Source organism: Tetrao urogallus (assembly GCF_951394365.1).
Source record: "Tetrao urogallus genome assembly, chromosome: 2".
Classification (NCBI taxonomy): Eukaryota; Metazoa; Chordata; class Aves; order Galliformes; family Phasianidae; genus Tetrao; species Tetrao urogallus.
The window spans coordinates 13,059,113-13,084,870 of record NC_136814.1 but is presented as its reverse complement, the minus strand read 5'-3'; the positions used below and the strand labels follow the sequence as shown (position 1 = coordinate 13,084,870).

Genomic DNA, 25,758 nt, shown 5'->3' with positions numbered 1-25,758 from the left:
CCAAAAGTTTGTCCTAAAGGCTTGTTCGCTGCTTGCACCTCTCTGCTGGTATGGAATCATAGAATGAAAATTGGAAAAGATGTCTAAGATCATCTAGTTTAGCTGTCAAACCACTGGTGGGTATATGAACCCTGAATGTGGGTTCATATTCCTGTAGCTTACTGGCTGAGTTTTTAAGTTGTTTTTTTGTTCCACTAAAACACTCATTCACTAGGCTGGTGGTGTTGATCGTATGCTCCCTTTTTACTGTTGCACAGTGATCCTGTAGATTTTGGAAGCAGAGGTGTTAGCTCTTCCCTGTAATCCACTGTCAACACCATCAGCCATTTGTCAAAACTTCTGAAAACTCTAGTAAATAAAGTAGAGTTCTGTTTGAGATTTTCAGAGGGCAGTCTGGCTGATTGCTGGATGCTCATTATAATGCAGTATATGGCCTAAACTCTGTAAAGTTTTCCACAACCTAGCAGAGCTGAAGGCTCTGGGCGCAAATTTCTAGTTACTTTTCCAGTTATGCAGATCTTCAATCTTTTTTTATGGTTCAAGATCTGTAGTCCCGTTTTGCAAGCAGTACAAGCAGCTGTGGATCCACCAATGAAATAGTGAATGGCTCAGCTTTGAGGATGTTTTGGGTTACAACTCATTCTTCAGAGACATACAGTATGTCAGAGCAAACAAAAACCTACAAGTTTTGCACGTTTTCCAGAACCAGCCAGTCATCGTTTAGAGATGAGAAAAGGTCAAAAGAAGATGATTTTCTTCCCTCGGTTTTAATTCTTAAATCTTGACATTCTAAAGAACAAACTTGGATTGTGCACTCCTTGAATTCCTGCTTCTTGAGAGCCTTCTCCCTGATGTGTTCGGTACTCTTTCTGAATCAGCTGATGGTTGATCCTTATATACTCATCAATTCCTCTTGGCAGGTGACCTGTAATTGATCTCATGATGGTAAAGCCAGGCCATGGTAACCTGTTGTTTCCTAAACCCCCGGAATTTGAAGTTGGAAGACCATGTTGCTTTTAGCAGTAATTAGAGAGAGCTGTTTCTGTGAAAGTTGGCTGTATAGCAAAAAAACTCAACAACCCAATCATTTAAAAAATAAAAATAAAGAAGTAAGTAACCCTCTTGCTCCTGTTTTTTTTCTAGGAGGCAAACATCCCAATTCTCAAATTCTAGAGATTCTTGAAAAATATTTGCAAAAGCCATAGGCATATCATAATGTAATTTTATTTCTAAAAAGATTAAAATAATTATCATATCAGATGATATTACCAAATCTCCTTTGCTCTCATACAGCCATCTGCAGCAGTGGTGGCACCTGCAGCTGTCCTGAGCCATGCAGGCTGAGTTAATGCAGGTTAAGGCATTTGGCTACCAGAAAAGTTTGTCCTTCTGTTTGGGAAACTGTGTTACCTTGAAGCATAGTAACAGTAAGATGCATTTATAAATGAATATATATTTTTTGTGTACAATAACATACATAAATGCTCCTATGCTGTATTCTTACTAAATGATTTTTTTTCCTATTGCTCTAGAAGAGAAAAAGAATCAAAATACTGAAAATAATTGGTAGCAATATGTAAACAAAAGGAAAGCCTGTTTTCTTTGGAGTCAGAAAGATGAAGCAGTAAAATAAACTGGCTTCTAAAAAGCCTGGAAAAACTGAAGGGTAGCATTCATATACTGTCATAATGAAGTTGGCATGATGTATGGACCAATACAAAATATTTTTATTCTTACTGTTGTAGACTTTTGAACTGATAAATTGAACTTGGAATGTCTATTGATTTTAGAAAAACTGTGGAAAGAATGAAATATATTATAAGTATTTTTCTGGTTGTTAGAGGATATTTCCTTCAAACCTATGATTTATTTTCACAATTTCTCTTAGCTGTGCTTTTGCCACCTGGAGGCTGATGGCACCTTCTAGCAATAATGTCTTTAGTAGCCCTTTCCAGCATTGTGGTAGCTCTGAGTGCCCATCAGGATGTAGTCTTAAATTTAACAGGCAAACAAACAAACCCCCAAAGACAAATGGTAGACATAATCTGAATATGAAATACAATTATCACTCTAACTCAATACCACAGCTTTCTGGAAAGGCAAAAGGGGATTTAAAAGGACAGGAAACATTAGAGTTCCTCTGTGCTTAACCTGGAAAGCTGGAGGTTTTGTACTATAGAGCATTCTTCTCCCCCATTGGAACTGAGATATATGCTTTAAAGTCCTGTAATTAAAATTTAATTATGAACAAAGCAAAGTTTATCAGGAAAGGTATTACTGATTAGTGTACAGTAAAAACAACACAGCAAATCCCTAAGATTTTGGGACTAATAGCCAAAATATCACACACTTCGTTTTGAACTGGGCATCAATTAATGCTGGCTGTACAGCTCCCATCTGCACAATAATCACAGAATACAGAAATTGTAATATGCCTCTTGGGAGGCTAGCCGTCCATTTCTACCTTGGTCAGAGATGCAGCACATTTGGAATGATGCAACTGAATACAAAAGCACCGTACTTATTCCCAGCCTTCTGAATAATTTTGTTTACAAGGACTGTTTTAAGGCTGTTTGAAGCAATGCCATTTCAACAAGGGAGAGCACCATATAGGGGCTGCCTTATTGAGAAGATGAGCGTGGCAGTATTTTTTCAGGTTTATCTACTAGTGATCTATCTAATATTGGATTATCCTGGGCCGAGGTTATAGCAGGTTATGAGAAGGTTATTTTCCTTGGTTGAGTTACCACTTTGCACTGGTATTCATTCAGTTTATGTGCTGGTTTATCTTTTCAATTTGCAGAACCTATGAAGTGTTTGATGTGTTTTTATAAACAGTTTGATTCCAGAAAATATGGTCTGAATCAGATGCATTACTGTATAACAATATACTGACAACATTCTGAGAGAATTTACAACCTTACGCTTAACAAAGCTTGAATGTTGTTAGAGTGCTATGGTGAGTACAGTAACCTGAGAAAATGAGATTTTTGAGTTTTAGAATTATGGAAGATAACAAACTGGCACATCTGATTTTGTGTTTAATTGTACATTACTTTTTAAAATTGTATAATAATAAAAAGTAAAATTTTGTTGTGATTATTGACCTGTTTCCCATCAAATTAGGGTGTCAGGTCCAAGTTTTGGCAATGGCATCTCAAATTTATTTTCCGTACAAATCTTGAGATAGGCTGAAAAAGAAAACAAAGCAGTTGTTTTATTTGCCTCTCAGTGACAAGTTGCTTCTTGCAGCCCTAATGACTGGAGGCACTGCATTTTCTCCAAAATATAAACTAGTATTTTAATGGAATTACATGTCTTTGGAGCATAAAGAAAAATAACTTAGAAACCTTTTTAAGAACATCCTATCTATTAACATAAACACTGCATATCTTCCTCTTACCTCCATTTCCTACAATTATTTATATTGGAGTTCAGACTTTAAAGGGAACTCCTCCTTTGCTGCTGGGGCAAAGTTGTATTTAGCTGTTTGGTGCAAACACTGTATGTAAATCTGTACCACGTGAAGGAATATGAAGTATAAATATAGGTGTAGGGATTAAGCACAGTGTGCCCTGGAATCATGCTCAGGAGCTGCTGTTTGTGTCACATTCAGAGCTTGGGAAAAATAGGAGTTTACAGTACCACCAAAAGATCTGTGCTATTTTCCTTTAATCCTATTTGTCCTGGGCAGTTCTGCTTCCTTGTGTCCTGTTCTGAAGCATGTCTGTAGTTGAGTGGTGAGGCTGTGGGGATTTTGGTGTTGAAATGGTTCCGGATAAGATGTCCACAAGCAGAGTGCTCCAAAATGCCAAGGGCCAGGAATCTTCCATTAGGAAAGCTCATCTATTACAAGGATTTACATCTATTCATATATATTTGTTTTTCTTTGAAGTATTACGAATGTTTAGTCTATTAGCGGTGTTTTAAAATAACTTGGGACTGTTTCAGCATCTTGTTTCAAATATGGTTATGTTTTCGAGTTGTCTTAGGATTGATAAATGAGACAAATATTGTTATTTGAAAGAAAATAATTGCAAATGCTATCTTATTAAAAACATGTCTATGCTTTGCATGTGTGCATATGTCTCTGTATCTATGTATATCTGTATCTATTTACATAAACAAAGGTTCTGCAGTGAGTACCAAATAGTGCAAGTTAGCACCCAGCTGTAGATAATTGGAATTTTCTTGACATATCAAGCTCTTGTTTGTTGTTGTAAGTGACGTACTATGAATAACTTACAACCTCTCTGTACCTATAATATGCAGCGTCTGCTATAGCTTTGATGATCAGTAGTCAACTCAAAAGTTTTTTAGAGCTGACTAATGATTCACCAGAGATTTCTGAGAGGGATTTTGCTGTCATTGTAAAGCTTGAAGAGGTTTGCTATTGCAGCCATATGGCAGTTCTTGGTTCTCTGGAGAAGAGAATCCTTTTGATAAACAGATCAAAGCGTTCTGTTCTTTCAGTGAATGATGCCTGTAAGTAACGTAGAACTAATTTCACGCTGCCTGCCTCATTTGCTGATGTCTTGCATTCTGCTTTCAATATGATATTGCTCATGCATTATATTTTAAATATAGTTAAATCGTTATTTAAATAGTTCTGTTCCTGGGTAATTAGGCAATCCCACAAGTATCTAATTTACCAAATGTGCTATCATGATTAGTAAAATCAGTGTATAAATGTGGTTGCTTGTTGTACTAGCCATGCAGTTAAGGAGACTCTCAAAGACTCTTTTTTTGCTATACCACAAGCCTAAAACTTAGACTTCTGGACTATAGGTGATAAACAACTGTAGACTAAAAATACATGCCACATTATTCCTAGAAATAGTTGCATTTGCTCTGGGAATTCTGATGGGGGGTATGCAGATGTTTGGCAGTGAAGGGCAAATATAGTGAGAAACTCAGAACAGAAAGTGTATGCTGCAGCATCACCCTGAAAGGAAAGAGATCTCAGTCTGGGCTGTATGTACAGCTTTAAGGCTTGTCTGATAGCAGGATGTTCTTTCTTTCTATTCCATCAGGCATTCCAGATGTGTAGTTGCCATGACCGCACATGCCTAGTCTCACAGAATGAGTTTATTGTGACACAGATGTGATGCAAAGAGCCAAAAAAGAGAGAAGAAGGTTTTACCTTGCAAGATATTCCATTAAAGGAAATATGAATGAGATTTGGTGCTGAGTCTCAGCAGAAAAGGGAAGATTTAGGGTTATGACACACCATACTTCTACATATGGCATGAGGCATTATTCTCTCTGTAGAGGTGATACAGCTCACAGTGGAACTAAGGAGATGTGTATGTGACCCTTTGGGATGGAGCCTGCATCATCCTAGAAGTGTCTTGTAAGAGTAATTGTAATCATTGAACTATTAAAAGTATTGGCTGAATGACAGATGTGAATGAGCGTGAGGTAATTACCACAATTCTTCAAACTTTACTGTTCCTTTTATTTTTGCTTTTGGGAGTTTGGTGAAAGAATAGCTTATTTTTCACAGGGTAATTTGCCTGTATTTCCATTTTCAAGAGGTATAGATGGAAGAAAGTTCAGAGTGCTTGGTGCTTGCTGTTATAGTTTAAAGCTTTCTGTTAGCTACCTGAAGTGTGTTGGCACTCTGATTTCTCATTAAGTTCGCTGATAAATATCAATTTGCAATTCCATACCGTGTAGTCTGCCACAAACTTCTGCACTTTGCTTGTTGCATCTCTGACTCCCATGCATATGTGTACTTGATTCTTTACTTACTTGTCTCTTGACAGCTACAATTGAACCTTTTTTATTTCTTTTTAATTTGTGTTTCTTTTTTTCAGTGTGGGAACTTTGCTGTTTTGGTAGATGTTCATATTTTGCCCGAAGGCTCCAATAAAGACACCAGCTGGTTTTCAGATCAGGAGAAGGAGGTACAACAAATAACAGTTCTACTTCAAAAGCCTGTGGTCACAGGGAAATGTTGGATAGCCTTGAACTGTTCTGTGTTTTTCAGTGTTACGATGAGAGCGCTGCTGGTTGTGCCTAACTGAATGGTTGCTGTGGGGCCCCTAAGTGAACTACACGTGCTTTTTGGGTCACTAATGGCCACTTTCTATTTCCCTCTTAATTTTTAAGCTCTGCATGTGTATGCATGTGGTTTTGATTCTTCTGACTTTGGTTTTAAAAGCATCTCTCTGACGGTATCTTTGTCTTTTGTAAACTGTCCTGAGTTATGAATAATGGATTGTGACAGGTATCACTTTTGTAGAGCTTGTTGGTGAAAAGCCTGTTAACTGTTTTATCACAATTAGGAAAGTGTGAATGGTATTTAGTTTAGAGAGCGAGTGCAAGAAAATATAATGTATATGCATGATATGCAAGGTAATGTATAACAGAACTACTGTATCTCAGTAAGGGAGATTATTAAACTTGATTTTGAAATGTATCATTTAATATCCTAACAGCAGATGAAATCTTGGAAATTCAGAGCCTCAGCAACCAGTAAAATTGCAAATGTAACTTTCATCAGATTCTGTGATTTCTGTAAGAATCTCATGATGAGTTACTGGCCGGAGTTTTCCCCTGTTTCAGTCTGCATGGGAACTTGAGAAGCTCCCTGCTGAAAATGAATGCAAGACATGTTTGAGATGCCTGTGGACTTTCCCGCAAGTCTCTGTTACGGTAATTTTCAGCGGATAGCTTTCCTAATAATGGCATAATTAACTTGTCACTGCAGAGCATCCCCGTATGGTCACAGCCGTGTTTAAAGAAAAAGGAAAAAAAAAACACCAAAACCTTCCAAATTAGTGGTCAGAGGGAGTGAAGGCAGAATATTTATCAGGTTCACCCAATTTGTGCTTTAAGAATCAGACAAAGGAGAAAATACGGCAAGTCTTTTAGATGACTTTTTTCCTCAAGTAAATGAATACTCCTTACCGCTTCTATTTATAATTGGCACTATCTTGGTTATAAGTTTTAAGTGCTTTCAAAATGTATTCTGTATCATTGCCAAAACAAAAGATGGGAATTTCAGGAAATTAGATCATGAGTGATTTAATAAAGAGGCATGACGGGGCAGCATTCAGTGCGTTGCTGTGACCGTGTGTTTTGAGAGAAGTACAAAGGGTGCCTATTTTCAACAACCAAGAAGCGTGATTCCAATAGCTTTACAATTTGCTTCCTGAAAGCCCTACACAGAGCCTTTGTTGTACCGGAGAAAAAAGGTCAAATTATGCCTGTGGTTTTTTTTATGGGTTTTTTTGTTTGTTTGTTTGTTTGTTTGTTTTAATTTTCACTGCAACAAGTTTTTGACATCTCCAGAATTCATCACCTGAACAGTGGTGCAACCTTTGTTTGTTTGCCTGTCTGAGGAACTGTGGGGAAAAGCAGATGCCTTTCAGGCACCCTGTAACAAAAGCATGATTTGTGCTGATCCTTCCCCTGGCAGAAGTGGCTGCTGTCTGTGGGATGCAGAGCCCTGCAGAGGGATAACGTGGGGGCAGGCGCGGTACTGCCACAGACAGGGAATGGCGTGCTCTGCTGGCCGTGCGATTCAGGGTGGAGAGAAGAGTGCAGGCTGTGTGAGGCAGGCTGGGAGCTGCATACAAGCCCGTTAGTGTGGGGATGGTGTTAGAAAAGGCTGTGCATGTTGTCTGGCTGGGCACTTTACTGAGCACAGTCTCTGCATGCTGCTGTGTGGTGTATAAGGGTCATTTTGGACTGACGTGCAAATCACTAATTTGATGCTTTTCAGGAACTTTTCTCTTTCTGTCCTAGCCTTTCTAGTTTTCCGGCCCTTTGTGTCCTCTTTCTTTTCCCCTAGAATAACAAATCAAAGTTTAGCCTTGTACTTGACAAGAGAACTATTTCTTTTTTAGACTGATTTCTCCTCATGTCCTTGCTGTAAAATCTCCACTTTGCATACAGAAAGGTCTGAGTTATCAGTTCTGTTCAGTGGAGGACTAGAAATAAGAGAAAATTATCTTGAAAATTGCTCATTTATACTTTCTTAAATACAGACCTGTTTAGTTCTTTGTGGAGAACCAATAAATATAATTTCCCTAGGCATAACAATGGAATTAAATATTTTCCATGTAAATTAAAGAAATGCATGCTGATCTTTTTGTTGTGGAAGAAACCACATGCAAACTCCTTCCTCTGCTTTCTAGACTTTTCATTCTAACCCGAATGCACAGTCCTGTTGAAGGAATGTGTAATGAGATCACTTTAATGAGTAAAACAGAGGAATAGGCAGATACTGTATTTTACAACTATATTTTTCAAGCATAAGGGAAAGTATATTTCTAGCTGTAAGGAGAAAATGCTATTTGTGGTTGACCTATATATGTGTACTGCTCTCACTTAGAGCAATATGTTAAAAATGTTTCTCTGCATACTTGGTAGATAAATCCAAAGTAAATTTTCAGCCAAGGTATTTTATGTTTGGTGTTACTAATATAATTTTGTCTGATGTCCAAAAACTATAAAAAAGGTAAAATGATGTATTTGTGTGCTGCAAAGTGTCATTTCTATGAGCACAAAGTTAGACATAGTGGAAAATAAAAATTCTGAAGTGAAAGGCACAAATGTGTGTGTGCCCTAATCTGAAAACTTGATCTAATATTTGAGATCAATATTTTGCTTTTATATCAAGGTGTTTCTTTTTCTGTGGTTATTCTGGATGAAAGGTTTGTTCTTCTTTCAGTTGTCTGTATTTCGTTGTTGTGTTGTGCTTTGAAGGAAGTATGAAAAATATGAATGGATAAATTTAGGAGGAGTAAAATCAAATGAACTGGAGGAATTAGGTTACTGTGACCAAGTTAGTTCTATGTCCTTCCTTCCCAAATTACACTGAATTGAACCAAAATATCTGCTGTGGTTTATACTGATTCTTGCAGTGCTGATGATTCCTGGCAATATCTTCATTAATATTTTGCTTAAATTTCTGGTGTTATGATACTTATAATGTGTATTTTTTCATACTTTGCGTACAAAATAATTTAATTTTCTTTTAAAAACAATGCTATTTAATGTCATAATGTATTTCTACTACTAAGAACTTCAGCGATTTTCTATAAATAAATTGCACCATGCATTGTGACCTATCTGAATCATAGTTTTTACTCTCTTATTCTTCAAAACTGTAGAAGAAATTATTAAAATGTGTTTAAAAAAAAAAAAAATAGAAAAGCTGTTAGGATTTCTTTTCCTTGTTCTAATATATTTCTTAAGCATTATGCTTCTCAGCTCTGTGTAACACCACAGTACCTGATTGCAGACAGTATTTTTTTATTCTCACCTCTGTGTAATCAGTACCTGATTGCAGTACCAGATTATTGTCGGAGAGATTTTGTACCTTTGTGCATTTGTTGTGCATGCAGTGCTTAGCTCTGAAGAGGGAAATGTTGACATTTCAGGAGGTCTGCATGTACCTAGAAGAGGTGGTCGTTTCACGGATCAAACGCTACCTGGAAGCACCTAAAAAGCGTGGTCAATGGAAGTCAGTGGAACATGCATCGTCAACTCCTCTGTTCATTACAGGTAAAATCAGTTATTTAATCTGTAAAACAATAAAACAAGGTAAAATATGGTGGAAACTGCTGTTCTTTACTTTTTAATGAGAAACTTCCCATCGTAAAATCTAGTAAAGCCAAAATATCTGGAGTTTTGGGGTTTGAAATTACTTTGGCTATGTTTCTGAAAAAAACAGGAATGGGTTTTAATTTTCTGTACATAGTTGAAAAATTGACATCTCACTTGTGCTATTAAATTAATGTGACAGAATATAATTGAGCAGAATAAAAGAATCCATGTTTCTCTAAAAATGATGGAAAACTGTCTTTTTTCTGAAGTCAGGTTTCTATTTGTACATTTTTTTATTCCAGAAATATTTTTCTCCTTCCTCTTGCCATTTATTCATTCTTTAAAAACTGCTGTGTTGTGATAAGTGACATCTGTTGTTTCACCTGTGTTACTATAGATTTGTAATGATAATGAAAGGTAATGAAGTCAGTGACCTTGGAAGGCTTTGATGGGATAATTACTGTGCAGAAAAGAATAGTTGCTAGAGCATTTACCCAGCTAGAACAACTGTGTTGGATTTTTATCTGTGTGAGGGAAGTGAAATCAGTAGATGCAATTCCAGTAAACTTTTCTTTAAAATAAAAAATAACGATTACTGTAGTTTTTCTTCAAATGTTAGGACCTAGTGGCTTGCCAGTTTTTCTTCGCTGTTATTCCATTACCTGATCTAGTTAGGTGGGTTTTAAGTAGCTAATAGGCTTGTTTGTCTTACATTTGAAAATCAAGCTATTATAAAATTGTTCCTAGGAAATGAATAATTTGAGTTTATTACCAGCCTGGAGCATGCTATAAACTTGTTACTATGCTTCTCTACTTCTGAGCGAACAAATAGAATTTTCTTATGCTGAAAGCAGAGGACCACTGCAAAGGGTGTGATGGGAAATTCTGAGATTGCTTGAGATTTTTCTGTATTTTCTTTTATCAAGTGATATTTTTCACTGATTATTTTCTTAAATTTCTTGCCTCAGTCAAAGTATGTTTTCAAAACCAATGATTTTGTAAGGTAAAACTATCAGACAAGCTGGTTGTTTTTGCATATGCAGATAGATGCAATAGTTTGAGGGAATTCTTGAGATTTTAAGGTCCTATAAGTTCTTTCGTATCACAGACTTTTCAGTCAGAATACTGGTATGCTGTTCAACAGCTGTGAACTGATCTGCTTGACTCTTCCCCTTACTTTGTGAAAATGAAGGACCTAAGGTCATCAGTAATATCTTTGATAGTTTTAGATTAAAGAGTATTTAGTTTGGATGAGACAGAATTTCTGTTTCATTAGTTTTCTGCATTTAATCTTGACATCAATAATTAACACTAAAAAAAAAAAAAGAAAGAAAAAAAGGAAGAAAAAAGTATGCGATAAGGAACATTCATGTTGAACTTAATTTCCAAATCTCTCTTCTTCCCTCAGCACACTTTGCTCAGGGCTGTAATTTGTAAGAAAGGAGTGCTTTGTTCAAGAATCAAGTTTATTCAAGTTACATTCAAGTCTATTCTTACCTGAGAAGGAAATAGCAGATATAGTAGGTGGGTGTTCACCGGAGCAGCTGGGACCTACCTCTGAGAGACTGACCCTTCTAGGTGAGCCACAAGGCGAAAACTCTTTCTCAAGTGTTTCACCTTCCTCTCTTTGGTCACAGTTCTGGTGGAGTGTTGGTGAAGTACAAAGATTTGTAATGTTCTCAAACAGACGAAGCGCAAGATAGCTGAATAGCTGGCCAGTGCTCGCCTGACAGTATTTGAAGTATACAGAGAAATGTGTAAGCTTTCATCTGTGGCTAACTACATTGGCATTCTTCAGCTACTGCTGGTAAAATATTTAAGCTTGCAGTTACTGTTGCATTTGGAGGTTATTGGAAGTTTTTGAGTTCTTCAAACTGGATGTGGTTTCTTTTTCTCAAAGTTATGCAAGTCTGTGTCTGGAGTTTTGCTGCTGTAAAATCACCACTCTTGCAGGTCAGAGTGTGTCTGTGAAGAACAAGAAGATGTTTATTAATTGGTTGTTTGCTCAGCACTCCGCTCTTGCTTGGACTTGCATCTTTTGGGGTTAATTTCTGTTAGTTTGTATTCAAAAGTTATTAGAACCAGAATTATTAGTTCTGGTTAGCAAGCTTTTAGATGACCTTTAATATCAAACTGGCCGTATGGGAATTTTCATCAGAAATAGAAACCAAGTTACTTTATTTTGGATAGCAGATCCAGTTCTGCTTTCTAGATCTATAGAGCAGACTGGCTACCATTACTATTTTGAAGGGAATTTCTTCAGCTGTCAGAATTTCTTTTAAACATTGACATGCTATTATGTTTAGTGTTAGTATTAGTTACTGCCACCTTTCAATTTAGTGGCATAAAATGTAAATATCCATTTGTGTAACTTGTAAATTTACGTTTCTTTTTCAAGTTACACCCACACAGCAGTGTGTGGTGGGTCGCATACCATCTCATTAGGAAATCTGTGGGTGTTACACATAGGAGAAGAAAGAAAGAAAGAATGGAAAAATGAGAGAAAGTAGCCAAGACAAGCAAGTTCTTCCTATTCTTCCTTCTGTCTGAACAATTTCCCCACCCCTCCCAAATGGCCAGTAAGAACAATATGCCAAAATAAGCTTTAATTTATTCTTTGGACATAGGCTTTGGTATAAACTTTCCATTTCCTGTGTTTAATTAATGTCTGAAAGTGTTTAATTTTGCTTTGTTTTATCTTTTTTAAAGAAATGTAAAATGAGGTAGATTTTAAAAGATTTTATTTTGCCTGTGTCCAATCTGCATGGCCAAAATCATGTAGGAAGGGCATTAACAACATATGGTTTGCTTGCAGTACTTGAAGTTCAGTGAATTTAAGCCAACCAACAATAATTGTAATAATAACAATAAACATGCATTAGCAAATTTAACTCATTCAAAAAAACCAAACTGTACTTACCTGTTTTACTTTATGTTGTATGAGCTTTAAAGTTAGAACTATTCTTCATGTGTGTATTTAAAATATATATATAAAATACATACAAATATGTTTCTGCCATATGTTTTCAGTTTGCACCACTTGTGCTGCTCAGTAACTTATATTTGTTTTTAGCGATGGTATTGAGCATCTTTAGTCTTAGTGTCATAATATTCATCCAAATACAGAAAGGCTGTAGGCCTAAATAGGCTAAAAGCAAAGCCTGGCTTTTCACCTTCTCAGAAACTGACTGTTTCTGATGAAGAGTAATAAAAACTAAGTGACTAGAGGCTGTAAAGAGGATCATATAGAGATGCTGTATACAGGAGCTTGACAAAGGGAGGACTGTGGAAAACTAAGGAAGAAGCCAAAGTTCACATGGGCGTAGAGGAAAGAAAAAGGAGAACGTGTAAAGAAAATGTGGCCACCTTAGAAATGGAAGGAAAGAAGAAAGGAAGAAGGTATCTTGTAAACAGACCTCCTTCTTCCCTCTCTTGAATGCGGAGAAAGTTCAATATGTTTATCCTACAAATCATTTTCAGATCTTTTTCATTCCTTCCCTAGCATCCTTGTTATTTGTCTTGGCTTGATGGTGGAACGTTTGTGCTCTGATTTCAGATCTTTGTATTGTACTGTGTTTCCTCCTGTGGAAATAATTAATCATACGGCACAGATAGTTCACAGCCTGATTTTATCTGCATTCTCCGGAATAGAGTATTTTTAAAAAATATTTTGAACCTTGCTTCCTTAGAAAAGTTGAGCTAATTGCGATCATATTTTCTGTCTGTTTCTGTTTTGCCGTTCCATCTTTTCCCTCTGATTGCTTTTCCTAAATTGGCTGAACTTTATGACAGGTAGAAATTTCAGGGGATATGTTTGCCAGCACTTAACTTCAGATAAGCTTACTGAAATGAGGAAGAGGAAGAAGTGCGAGTCCTTTGAGTAGTTTGGCCTTACAAAGACCCAGTGTCAAAGTTCACATCTTATTAAATATTTAAAAAAAAACACTGAGATTCTATAAGAAAATACATTTCATTTGTTCTGTTTCTCATGAAACTTTTTTCTTTTTTTTCTCCTATAAACACGAAATAGTCTGTGTTCACTATTTCTGTAGTAATTGAAGTGCGTAAAGTATGCATAGGCTAAGTTCCCTGTTAGAATTCTGTGGCAGCAAAAGTGATTTAAAATACTGCCACTTGTCTAGCTTTAAACTCTTATTTCTCTGTGGTGAAATAGTGTTAAGTTTGATTTTAACAAGAATTGTTTCATCTGTCTTCCTTAAAGATCAACTCCACAAATCATTTCTGATCTCCTTTTTTTCTTTTTCCCCCAGTCTGAGAACAAGTGGGCATTCAGTGAAGTTATAGGAAGTCAATTTGGTTAGCAGAGCTGTGGAATTCTTTGCCAATGAGGGTGATAGATGTGTTCACTTATTTGGGCAAGAACCCAGGAAGGATATGGGTTTCATGGAAGGCTGGGAGAGGACTGGGGGGAAATAATTGCATACAGTTTGCTCTTGTGTTTTATCTTCCCTTCTATGCTTTTCTAGTGACATTAAATGCAAGACATTGAGCTATATGAACCTTTGATCTTATTCAGTATGGCCTTTCTTATCATCATAAGGAAAAAGCCTGCACCGTAAATGTTATTATGTCGGGGAGAGGTTGATGTATTTCAAAGATTGTCAGAGGAAATTCTAGGCTTTCTAGATTGAAGGATCTGTGTTTGTCTTTTTCCTGATATTAAACTGTTCCTCACAGGATTTGGTAATTGCTATCTTTGTCTTGGGACATTTGCAGATGTAGCACCAGATCTGTTGAATGCTTTCTCCTTATTTTATTCTGCTCTAGGTGCATCCCCCATGTGAAATTATTTATAATCCTGGGTAGGAAATGAAATACTGTTGTATTTATTTTAGAGATACCCTATAATGAAATGTTTTATATAGATACTGTTGAAAAGAAATATACCATTTGCTTAAAATAATAGGAGAATTGTGTAGTTTGCTGTATGTCTTCAGTTTAGAAAACAGGCTTTACTTCTGATGTTTAATTAATATCTATTTAATTCATTGATCATTTATTTATTTATTTATTTATTTCTCACTTCCATTCTGTTTCTATCTTTTGGTTCTAGATGTTTTTTTTAAACTCATTTTATGAAGAGAAAAAAAATGGAAATTACTGCAGTACATGCATGTGAGCAAAGTGTGGGGGTGCATGGACAAACATTATATTTAAGTAAGCTAAAAAGGTTTACTGTAGCATCCAATTAGAACTGCATAGTAATCTTGCTGTTAGTACCTCGGTTTATGCAAAGGCACATACATTTATGCAAATTAAAAATGTATTTTTTGTTGTTTTCACTGTATAGTTATGAAAGGAGTAAGTAGTCATTAACCTTTATTTACAAAGTGGAATTGTGTCTTCTCTTTCAATGTATCGACACTGGCTAGGAGCTGATAGTCAATTCGCCCATCCAAAACATGCAGTATATAATTAATTGTATCTAATTATATCTAACTTTGCAAATCTAGTGGTTTGAAGTCTGTTCATAAGTCATAAAAGTGGGTGGGTGGTTGTCACTTCATCTGGTACATTTTAAAATACATCTTCGGATGATGTGAATCCGGAAGAGCTTGTTTGTCTGTATCAGTTAAAACTGGAATTCAGAATGCAAGCTTATAGATGTTGCAAATTAAGCAAGATTAACCTGACTTTTAATTTCTGCTTTACATGATTGATATTCACTTGAAAATATCAAAATGAATCTCATTTTGACGGGGGCATTGTATTACCACTTTTTGTAGTATAACTTAGCACCTACCTGTTTTGGAATCCGCACGGAGGGATTTTGAAAATAGTTCCCTAAGCACTGGCTATTTCTTACATCACTAACAGATTCTTCTTTGCACATCTGGTCATCTTGGAGGTACTTTTTTGTGTGCACTGTACAGTTTTTAAAGCTTCCACCTTCACCTGGAAGCAGGAATCCAGAGGTTAGGATATCGGTGTTATCTTCTTTAGACCTGCTTGAACATGAGGAATAGTGGGAATGGATTTTAAAGTGCTTGCTGTTCCAAGAGGATTTTTCTGAGGAATAAATTTGACTTTTTGTGCTTCCATCCATAATGAACACGGCAAACCAGTTTTCTGCTGGGAACATTTCGTAGATTCCGTGGTCTGCATTCAGTAGATGTTCAAATTCCTTTTGGTAGAGTATCTAAGATATTGTGGAAGAAATGGTCAGTATGAGAGAGCTGATTTTCCTTAGCTGTCTGATTTTTACAAATAAGCCTGTGGGATTGCTAAGAGACTGTGCTGCTTGGAATGTTCCACAGATCAAGTACAAATGTCATCATCTTCTAGTGAGGGCATTTTGGCAATAATAAATGCATTCTTCTGAGGCAAAGTGTGTGGAAGCATCTGAATCTCGTGTGGTCATGTATTTGTGTTTGGCTAAATTTTAATATGGTATGAATATGCCTTAGGATTTTTGTTTTTCCTAGCTCGTATACGTAAGAATGCATTTATAGTGTGTTTGTGTGCAGACTGTGCCTACTTACTGGTTATCTTTACATTCCTGTTGTGGTTCTTTTCTGTGTGCAGCTGTGGTGACCATGTGCTTAAGTTGTCTCAAACAAACAAAAAAATCCTACAGAACTTCTGAAATTCTCTGTGCTGGTGGGACATGGATTCTCTTGAGGTCATAGAAAATCATAAGTGCTCTCATTAAGCAGTGGTAGCAGTCACTGTGTTTTGCAGGACCGTTTTAGTAGGCACATGTTTACAACATCAAGATCTTCATTGGCACCTTGGATTTGGGAGTTTCTTGTAGAACTATTAAAAATAAAAGGAATACAACTGTAAAAATACAGATAATGAAATTGGATGTAAAGAGAACTGTTTCTAAGGGGAGAAGAAAGTCTATAAAAATTAACTTAGATAGCTTCTTCTGTCTTTTTAATTAGGTCACAATATAGTAAACGAGGTGAGAAAAAAATAAGGATTTATTTTTTTTTAACATCAGCATGATATAGGATTCCTTTAATTAAAAAAAAAAAAAAAGAAAGAAAGAAACAGAAGATACTCTAAATATTTCTAAAGAGAGCAACAGTATTTTGGTTACGAAGTAAGCAAGGTAGAAAAAGGGTCTGAAACAAAGCCTGAAAGAAATATGATTTCCTTAGAAATATTTGGAAGAATTTACTTAATTGCAACCAGAAGTTTGACCTGGAAGTGTAACGTTTTGACCTTTTAGCTGCCTGGTTTCCTAAATGTGTTGTTTTCTTCCCTCTAAACTGTGAGAAAATCTGTTTTACACATCTTTAACCCTTTCATTCTCTAAAAATGTTAGTGATGTCTCCAGACTATTACCAGCAATCTAACAAAACCAGTAACTTAAATTTCATTATTATATAAAGAAGAGAAAAAATTGCAAACGTTTTTGTGGGCTTATTTAGATTTGGAAGTTTTTTCTAAGGCTTTACATAAATTTATGCAGATAGAGATGGAAGGCCATTTCATGGAAAAAAAACCCCAAAAAACTCATGCATACTTTCCTTACGTAAGTAAGTCAGAGAAAGCAATTATCTGATTCTGTGTATTAGATTCTACTGAGCCATCACTAGTCGAGGTGCTAGCTGTATTGCTTATTACACACTGAATATTTCCACTGATTGAAAATGTTCATGACATGACTGATAGCCCATAATCAAAACTACACCTGCTGAGCTTTGCAGAGACTGGATCTTAATTTGTTAAAAATGTATGGAATTAAACTAAAATTTAGTAGTGCAGCAAATAAAGAAGGCTTTTACTTGAGAGGGGAAAAAAGATTGAATGCAATATTGAATATGCATTGTAGACATGGTAACAGGATTTGATGAATTCAGTCACCTCAGATGAGATAATCTCATGCAGAGCAAAGTACAGTTATCGCAGCAGAAACATTCCACCTTTAGGTGGTCAGTATATGTATGTGTAGAAAACAAAATGATGTAGATGGCAAAGCTTGCTTTAGAGAAAAAAATAGAAGTCCTCTTCACAGTCTCTTGTATTTCTATCGCACGTGATAAGCTCACAGATTCCATCCTTTTTGATTTTGCTATTGAATATTGAGGAGTGGATGTGTTATTTAGCTTTTTTTCACTTAGTATCTAGTACACTGATGGCAGAGCCCACAAGAAATTCAGCTGTGTAATTCAAATGGTCCCTTATAATACTGTATTCTTGAATAAGCGTAATGGAGCAGCTTGCTGCATACACTTCTGAGATGAGGTGACAGCTCTTTGCACCTCAGGCAGCACCTGCCTGACTGCTTGAGCCAAGTGGCAGTGGTCAGATGAACACAATCTTTGGCTGTTCATGGGACCTATCAGAGCTTATGAGAGGAAAAAGATGGACACTTGTTTTGAGGTACATCATTTTAGCAGCTGACTTAATTATGGCCCATTTGCTAGCTGGCATTTTAAAAGAGAAAATACAGAAGACTTCATTGTCATGGCCTTCCTTCTATTTGCTGCGCTCCAAAATTTCTTCCTGTTCTGATTTGTTGGAAGCCTAAGAAAAGACTGTTGTGTGAAAGTAGCTGTGAACCCCAGTGGCAACACTGTGAAATGCATACTGGTTCCAGTCCACAGGCATCTCCTGGAACTTGCTTGCTTTTGAAGTGTCTCCTGGATGTTAGAGTAGAAGAAAAGAGGGATCATGGCCATCAACATCTGCTTCATGGTTCCATGTTCACTGTTGCTATATATCAAGTTCACCTTTGGAGAAAGTACGTTTTCACATTTCATGCTGTCTTTTTAAAGTTCTGCAGAAGATATCTGTTACTGGCTTTTCTTTCCCACTCATGCCTACACCTGTCTCCAGAGGCAGACTTTTTCACCAAACCCATGGGTTTTGAACATGTGGATAAATGTATATTGTATCACATGGCTATAAAACCTGTTCCTCATGTTTTTACTGACCCTTGCCTAAAGACCTTGTTATTATCAGAAGATGAAAGTCTTTTCAGCTAGGGGGTTAAAACCGTTTCCTCTTGGGGAATATGATTTTACAGAATTTACTTCCTATTACCAGAAGGAAAAAAAAATAGAGCCTGCAAATCTGCAGATGATTTGGTTGCCTTTGAGAATCTTTTAGCACTGTAGTATTGGCACCTACAATGATGTTGTGATAATAAGAGGAAGCAGTCATATTAGCTAAATTCTGAAAAGTTCATTTACACATTCTGGTTGAGTTTTTATTCTAGACTTGACTTTGTTTTGTAGAGATTCCTGCCATTTAAAATATGAATTCCTCCCTTTTAAGAATTTAATGATAAAAATTTTTGTGTAGTGCACAGATATCTTCAAGGAATGAAACAGGCTGAAAAGACATATATTTTTAAAGCTAGTTTGTGCTTTAAAGACCACTCTACGCATTCCCTCGTACCCTGGAAGTTGTATTTGTCGCCATCACAGTGCCTGTTTCATTTTAGCTAAATTCCTCCTTCTACAGCCTTACTTTAATCACTGCTAGGAATTCAGTGACATAAGTACGTGACATTGTGTGATTTGAATGCAACTGTGTCTGGCTAAGTTTGGACAGATGCTCAGCATGATTCTGAATGTACAGCGTAGTTGCACATGTGACATCAGGCAGTTTTTACCTGAGCTGCTGGTGCATGGTGATACAGCTGCTTTGAAGAGACTTGCGATTTTCTGCAGCTGCTGATTTGTGTCGTGTCACAGTGTTTACTGCAGGGTTTGTTTTTCAGCTGTCAATGCCTTTTGGCAGGTATTGACAGATGCCTTCCTCCTAAGTTGTCAGGCCTGTTCCAGTGGTTAAGGACCTCTTTGCACGTGGCTTGGTCGGGACTACAGTTTATGCATTAGAGACAAGGATTCATAAGTAGCTTTCAGTTTGTGTGTTGAAGCCTGTCAACAATAAATGATATGGTCATAAAGATCAACCAAAAGGTGAAATCAAATCTTGTCTCCTATTGTTTTCTAATAGGAAACAACAGTCTGTGGGAAAGGTGCTCTGATCTACGAATATATGGCTTTACTTTATCTGCTTGGATACATTAGCAGCTGATGCTGCTAATGCTGTAAGGGGAAAAAAACAGTAATCAGTTTTTGCCTGTACTTGGTTTAAACTGGCTCTGAGGTACCCTGGAAAATACAGAAGTACATCACTGAATTTATTTGCAAATATAAGAGTTTTCAAGAACAAACCTCACATATTTGTAATGTGAGGAAGCTGTTGGTAGAACTGTAAAGAACAGAGAGTCTTTTGGTTTTATGCATGTAAAATAGAACCTGCAGTGCTGTGTTAAATGCCTTTAGCTTGCGTCTCTTCCTGACTCTTTCTGGCATGTGCATGCATGCACACAAACAAGTGCAGGTGAATATAGTCAATGCAGCACCCAGGCTTTTCTCTTGGGCTTACTGCATATAACTCTGGTGGCCAAAATGCTTTTTTCTTAACTATTAGGAAACAAAAATAAAAAATTAAGTGGTATTGATGTTTTTCATTACATAATTACTTGCAGATACTTATCACTTTCAATAATGAAAATTGAAGAAAATAATTTACAACTTAATTGAATTGAGGGAATAATGTTTAAAAAGGCTGCATGAGATCCTCAGCTGTGTAGGTTGGTCTGAACGCACTGTTTGGTGCATGAAAATCTGCACTAGGTGAAGATCTGTTACACTTCTTCTCACTACCTATGAAGTTTATAGGGTTTTTTGGGGGAGGGTCTGAGGTTCGTGTTATGGAAATTCTGTACCCACTAGGAACCCTGCAAAAGGCTCAGGAAACCTGAGTAGCTTCTTGTGTTGTCCTTTCCCTCCCGTTCTGCTGCCCCTAGTTTATCCTATGCTCAGACTCTCACTTACATGCAACACTTCCCATTTGCTTTTGAATCTTGTCTAAATTAGAGCTCATGACCTGGAACAGATAATGTGAATATGTGCATTTCTTCTGGGGGAGGAAATCTGCGCAATCACCAGTAGGTTTAGAATAAAATACTTTTTTTTTTCTTTTCCTTTTGAAGTTTACGAATGATCAGGAATTTGGATTGGGTGATGAATAATTTTAAGTGGAGAAGTATGACCGCTAAAAAGGACTGTAATAATATGTCTGTAGAGCACTTTGAAGATGAAAAACTTTATGTACTGTAAACACTATTACTAGTGTAGCTTAATCTGGAATAATTAGCATGAGCAAAACGTAATTTAATTTAATGTAAAATACAGTAGTTCAGTAAGTCTGATGCACCTGTGTATTTATTTTCACATTGTAACCAAGGAAATTCATCCTCTTTTCTGACATATGTTACAAGGCTTTGAGATTTTGCTTTATATAGAGACTGTGCTAGTCCAGGATAACCTGCCAGAAATGTGAAATCCGTCAGCTAGGAGGTAAAAAGAGATGTGCGTTTGGTTGTTTTGGTTTTTGTTGGATTTTTTTTTTTTTTTTTTTTTTTTTTCATTTGCTTGTGTTTAAAGACGTTACTGAAGTGTTGTGCAGCGTGTCAAATATGGAAGTGTTCAGGGGGCAAGTCAGCCTCCTTGAACTTGTGCTGTGGCTTTGGAGAAGACCTGAGTGAGTTTTGTTACAGAGCTGTGCAGGTGCCAGATTTTGCTGGGAAGCGAACACCTGCCAGGCTGCTCCAGATAACTCAGCAGCTCGGAGGCATTTTCCCAGGCTCCCAGCTGAATGGTCGCTAATAGCCGTGGGAGAGGGCTTCCCACTGCTCTGCACTGCACCACAGCCGCCTCTTGGCAGCCTCCTGGAAGCTCAAGGCAGCTTGGCTGCAGCTCCTTTGGAAAGGAAAGCAAGTGTTGCTGGATAGTTTTACAGTACAGAGTCAGTGTCTGATACTTCCTCTCAGTGTCTTGGGACCATGAAATATAACAAGCAGGGCAAATTACCATTCCCTTAAAAGGCAGCACTCACTGGGGCATGTTACAGCTGAAAGTGAACTGTGGCTTTTCTAGAATTACCTCTATTCAGTCACATTTGGGGTTCCTTTTTTTAAAATTATTTTTATTTCTTACTTTTTGGTTGGTTGTTTCTTGTTGCTGGGATCTGATCTTTTGGATTTAGAAGAAAAACAAACCTCCAAACTACTTTTTTCTTTCCTACCTCTGTTGGTATTCTACAGACGGAGCTATATCTACGTTCTATGATGAAGAGGAAATCAAAGATTGGTCCGAGTAGGTTTACTGATCCCCAGATGTGTGAAATTTCTCTGTTACTGGCTGCAAAACAGTCTTTGTAGCTTAGGGTAAAGCTTGAAAGGAATGCTTAAAAAGTTAATGCTGGATTATTTTGTCCTTCCTTCCAGATAACTTGACGAGCAGCTTCTGGTCCTCTCTGTGTATACACTGGCCTTCTTTCCTGGAGCATATTTTACAGCTTGCCCTGAAGCCATGTTAGCATATGCTGGTATATAAAGAGTACTGATAGCGGACAAGTCTGAATTTGAGAGCAGATGCAGACTCATGCTGAGTAAGCGTGTAGAAAGTTTAAAAACTTGCAAGATGCATGAGATTGTCAGACAAGATGTCCTTTTGGCTCTTAGTTTTTAGCTTAATATTTCATGAACCAAAAATGGTTAATTGGATAATATATTTCTCTTGAAGGAAGCAGAAAGAGGTTATTGCAGTTTTTATAGCTCTGCAGTAATTCAGACTGTTTTCATACTGGAAAATTTGTGGACTGTAGTTGACTTTATGGGCAAGATTAGATGTCGCATACGAGAGGATTTTAAAATATTTGTTAAACATAGCTGTACAGTAGTTTCAAAATATAGGTATTTTGAATGCAGCGCATCTTAAATTTTTGTCACTTTTACCAATAAGTACAGCAAATAATTACCTTTACTGGCTTTTTCAATGAAGTCAAATATAAATGGTCATGGGAAGTCATAGAAACTAAAATTCTTTTCTAGTGTTAGTCCCTCTGGGCAGAGATTATTACCTCAGTTGCCAGTTTCCTATCAAGGCTCTACAATACACAAGTAATCAGGCTTGAGGTGACACTGCAAAAATCATGTAGAGCTGTCTGCATCTCTTATTTATATGTTTTACTGGGTTGGAGGTATGCGTTCTCCAGAGAACAGTAACTGAAGAATCAAGGGCCTTGGAGAGTAATTTCATATTTTGTTCACACCATTTGTCAATCAAATCTGATTAAATACTTCTCAGAGAATACCAGAACAGCATGAGAAATAATCAGATGTGCATGTCACCTGATTCCTAAAAGAATGTCAGGAATGCTGTACCATGCTTTTCTCTGTGCAAAAGCAGAAGATTCACACATTTTCATTTCTGTTCCTTCCCAAGAAAAATACCTTAGCAGTGTCCCTGACACACAGAGGTGATAAGGCTCTCATTCTCTTTTAGGAAATTCATTGTGAAGTTGTACTTTTATGCATGTAACTTTTTTGGCATTACAGAGATCACAGTGGAAATGCTATCGTCATGCTAATAACTTACTAATATGAAAGGCAAATTCCTTGCTTTGGCTAGCCCTACCGACAGTGTTAAAGAGCTGTGGATGCCAAACTGGAAATAGCTAAAAGTAATTTTCTTTAATTGAGTTCATAAATATACAGTTAATAAAGATGATGGATTACATCCAAATTTTTCTGTAGCACTCATCATTTTCAAGAGATGGTTTAACTTGTCACATCTTGACTTGATCTTTAAAGAGAAGTCAGAATTTAGGTATCTTCCTGAGGGGAAGGAAAAAAGATGGCTGATAAATTTCAAGGGTTTGATTGTGATGAATAACTGTAGTTCTTAACAGGACATGATGTTGAGCAGTTCATGGAGAGCTCATGGAAGAGTTCTCTCTTCATGGAGAGCTCAGGAGGTCGGAAGCACAAGCAGGAGAGTTGTAGAGTCTGTAGGAAAGGATGTGCATTTTTCCTGGTTATGTTTAGGAATAAGGTGTGCCTTGGCACTTGCTCAGAAGAGATTAGGATGGGAGCATACGGGCTTTCCTGACTTCCTTTTAAACAGTTGGAGGGAACAACAGTAGCACTTGACTTTTGAACTCTTCTATGATAACTGCACCAAGGGTAGCTGACTGTCTACAAACTCACCAACAAAATAAGCATCGCAAAACTCACCAGAGCTAGAGGAAATATCATTAGCTGTCTTGCAAATTCTTGCAAAATTTTACTGAGGTGTGTAGAATGACTATAGAGGAAGGAACTGCAAATTCTAACTTTCAATTTCAAGGGGAGTTACGTTGCTAAATACTTTCATAAATTAAGTCACAACTCATTTACTCAGTGTCATTTGTGATTTAAAGTAGAACAAAAATAAAATCTGATTTTCTTAGCTGTTGTCTAATTATCTCTTTGCTGCAATACAATCCTGTCTGTAGTTTTCTCGTGCTCCTGATGCACAAGGGCTTTTATTATTCTCAGAATCAGAAACTGAGGATGTGTGTATGCTACAGGTATCTGCTGTGGCAGCCGGACTAACTGTGTTTACTTGTAGATATGGAGAAGTCTCGGTGTATGCACTCCTTACTTAATTCAATGTAATTAAATAATTAGGCCTTTTGTGTGTGGTTTTCTTTTTTTTTTTAATTAAACAACCTTTTTCTATCAGCTTTTGTGTATGTCATCTTTCTCTGGAAAGCAGTGAATGAAGTTAAGTAAACGATGTCAGTAGTTTTCTGGTAGAATACATATGAAAACCATGTAGTACCTAGGACTGCAGCCCTTTGGACTAGTGACTCAACACTAGACTGCGAAGTGGGTGACATCTGTGATTAATTAATTGACTTAAATTTATTTCTGTGGTTGTAATCAGAACTTGAAGGTTAGTAAAATGCTTGGATTTTTTCATTCCAAACGCTACTTTTTTGAAGACTTCAATATGAATGGTTTCTTTTTTTTTTTCCTCTACAGTTATATTTTCTCTCAGCCAATCCTATCTTTGTAGATACACTGTACTTGGAGACCACAATGCTCAAGATACATTTACACTTATTATCTTTTTGTTTTATGTTGCAGCCAACAATTTTCACATTACTGCCTACTTTATGAAGAGATGGGTTAATCTCCGTTGTGCTCTAGGGAAACGTTATCGTGGTAAGGAATCGGTTTCAAATGGCGTTACTTAGAATTATGCATTTCTGTGAGTAAAAATAAAAGGGAACTAATAGTTGTTAGCTACTTCAGATTTGTTTTAAAGTTAGAATTTGTTTACTCTAGAATATGTTGTCTAAAAAAAAATGAGAAATATTTCTTAAGATGTGATTATTATTCTTTTTAAACTTAATTTTAAATTTTTGTAGATCTTGCCTTGGGTTTATCAGCTAAGTCACACCAAATTCTGTATGAGTGATGAGACTCAGCATTTTACTGAGTCTCTACAGGGTGAATCAACGAGAGGTTGCAGTATGAATCACTTCATTATTGCTTGAGTGTCTTGTGACATCAACTGTATAGTACAAGTGTATGCAAGAAAAAGCTTTAATTCAACTCAGTGCTATAAAATCTTTATAAAGGTGATATAATTGGACTAGGTTCTTTTTTCGTGTTTTCTCAAGCCAAGATGCTCAGTAAGGAAGTGATATCAATCCTGTCCTGCCAACAGCAATAAAGAGAAAAGCCCGTTGTGCTTAGCTTTTCGTATTTTTCTTTACATGTAAAACAAATCCAGCCCCTAAAAATACTGACTATTTGAATGGATATTTTAAAGATTTTTTTTTTTTCAAATTGAAATTCATTATATTCATGAGTGTTTAAATTTTCCTTCAAATACCAACCTTTTTTTATTCTAACTCTATATTGGTGGAAGAGACTGGAATGTTGATTTTAAATGTTTCATTGAACTTCTGTCTGCCTCCTGGAAGAACTGTATCTGCAGTACTGTCTCAGCATTGTTTTCTCTGTATTAAATCCAGACCTTTTTCAAGGTCAATGAATACCTACTGTCATTTTGTTAGCCAGAAAGTGTGATTGTTATAACGTATAACAATAAAAATTACTAACCGGAATAAACTTGCTGTACCAGCGCTGCCAAAAAGCAAGGCTTTGATTCTGCAGTCAACATTTTCCTTCTACATGAGTTCCTATCAAGACAGGAGCTTCATTTTGCTGAGTTTCACTACTAATAAATAGCAGAACACATATCCTCAAAAAATATTAAATCCTGATGTTTCTTTTCTGTGAGAATATACCTAGTATTCAGCAAACAGACAAGGAGCCTAACAGAAAAAGAATCCTGCATACTGCGA

The 25,758-nt window shown here is 36.6% G+C and overlaps 1 protein-coding gene across 1 annotated transcript in view; it reads left to right on the top strand.

Moving 5' to 3' along the window:
• Nucleotides 1–5,397: 5,397 nt before the first annotated feature.
• Nucleotides 5,398–25,758, top strand: part of SLX4IP (SLX4 interacting protein) — a gene marked incomplete at both ends in the record, with an annotated part of 37,105 nt that continues 16,744 nt past the window's right edge. Inside the window, 4 exons of the mRNA XM_079532789.1 lie at nucleotides 5,398–5,421; nucleotides 5,820–5,909; nucleotides 9,396–9,519; nucleotides 24,530–24,607. Of these exons, the coding sequence (XP_079388915.1) occupies nucleotides 5,398–5,421; nucleotides 5,820–5,909; nucleotides 9,396–9,519; nucleotides 24,530–24,607 (316 nt within the window). The remainder of the gene's footprint in view (nucleotides 5,422–5,819; nucleotides 5,910–9,395; nucleotides 9,520–24,529; nucleotides 24,608–25,758) is intronic.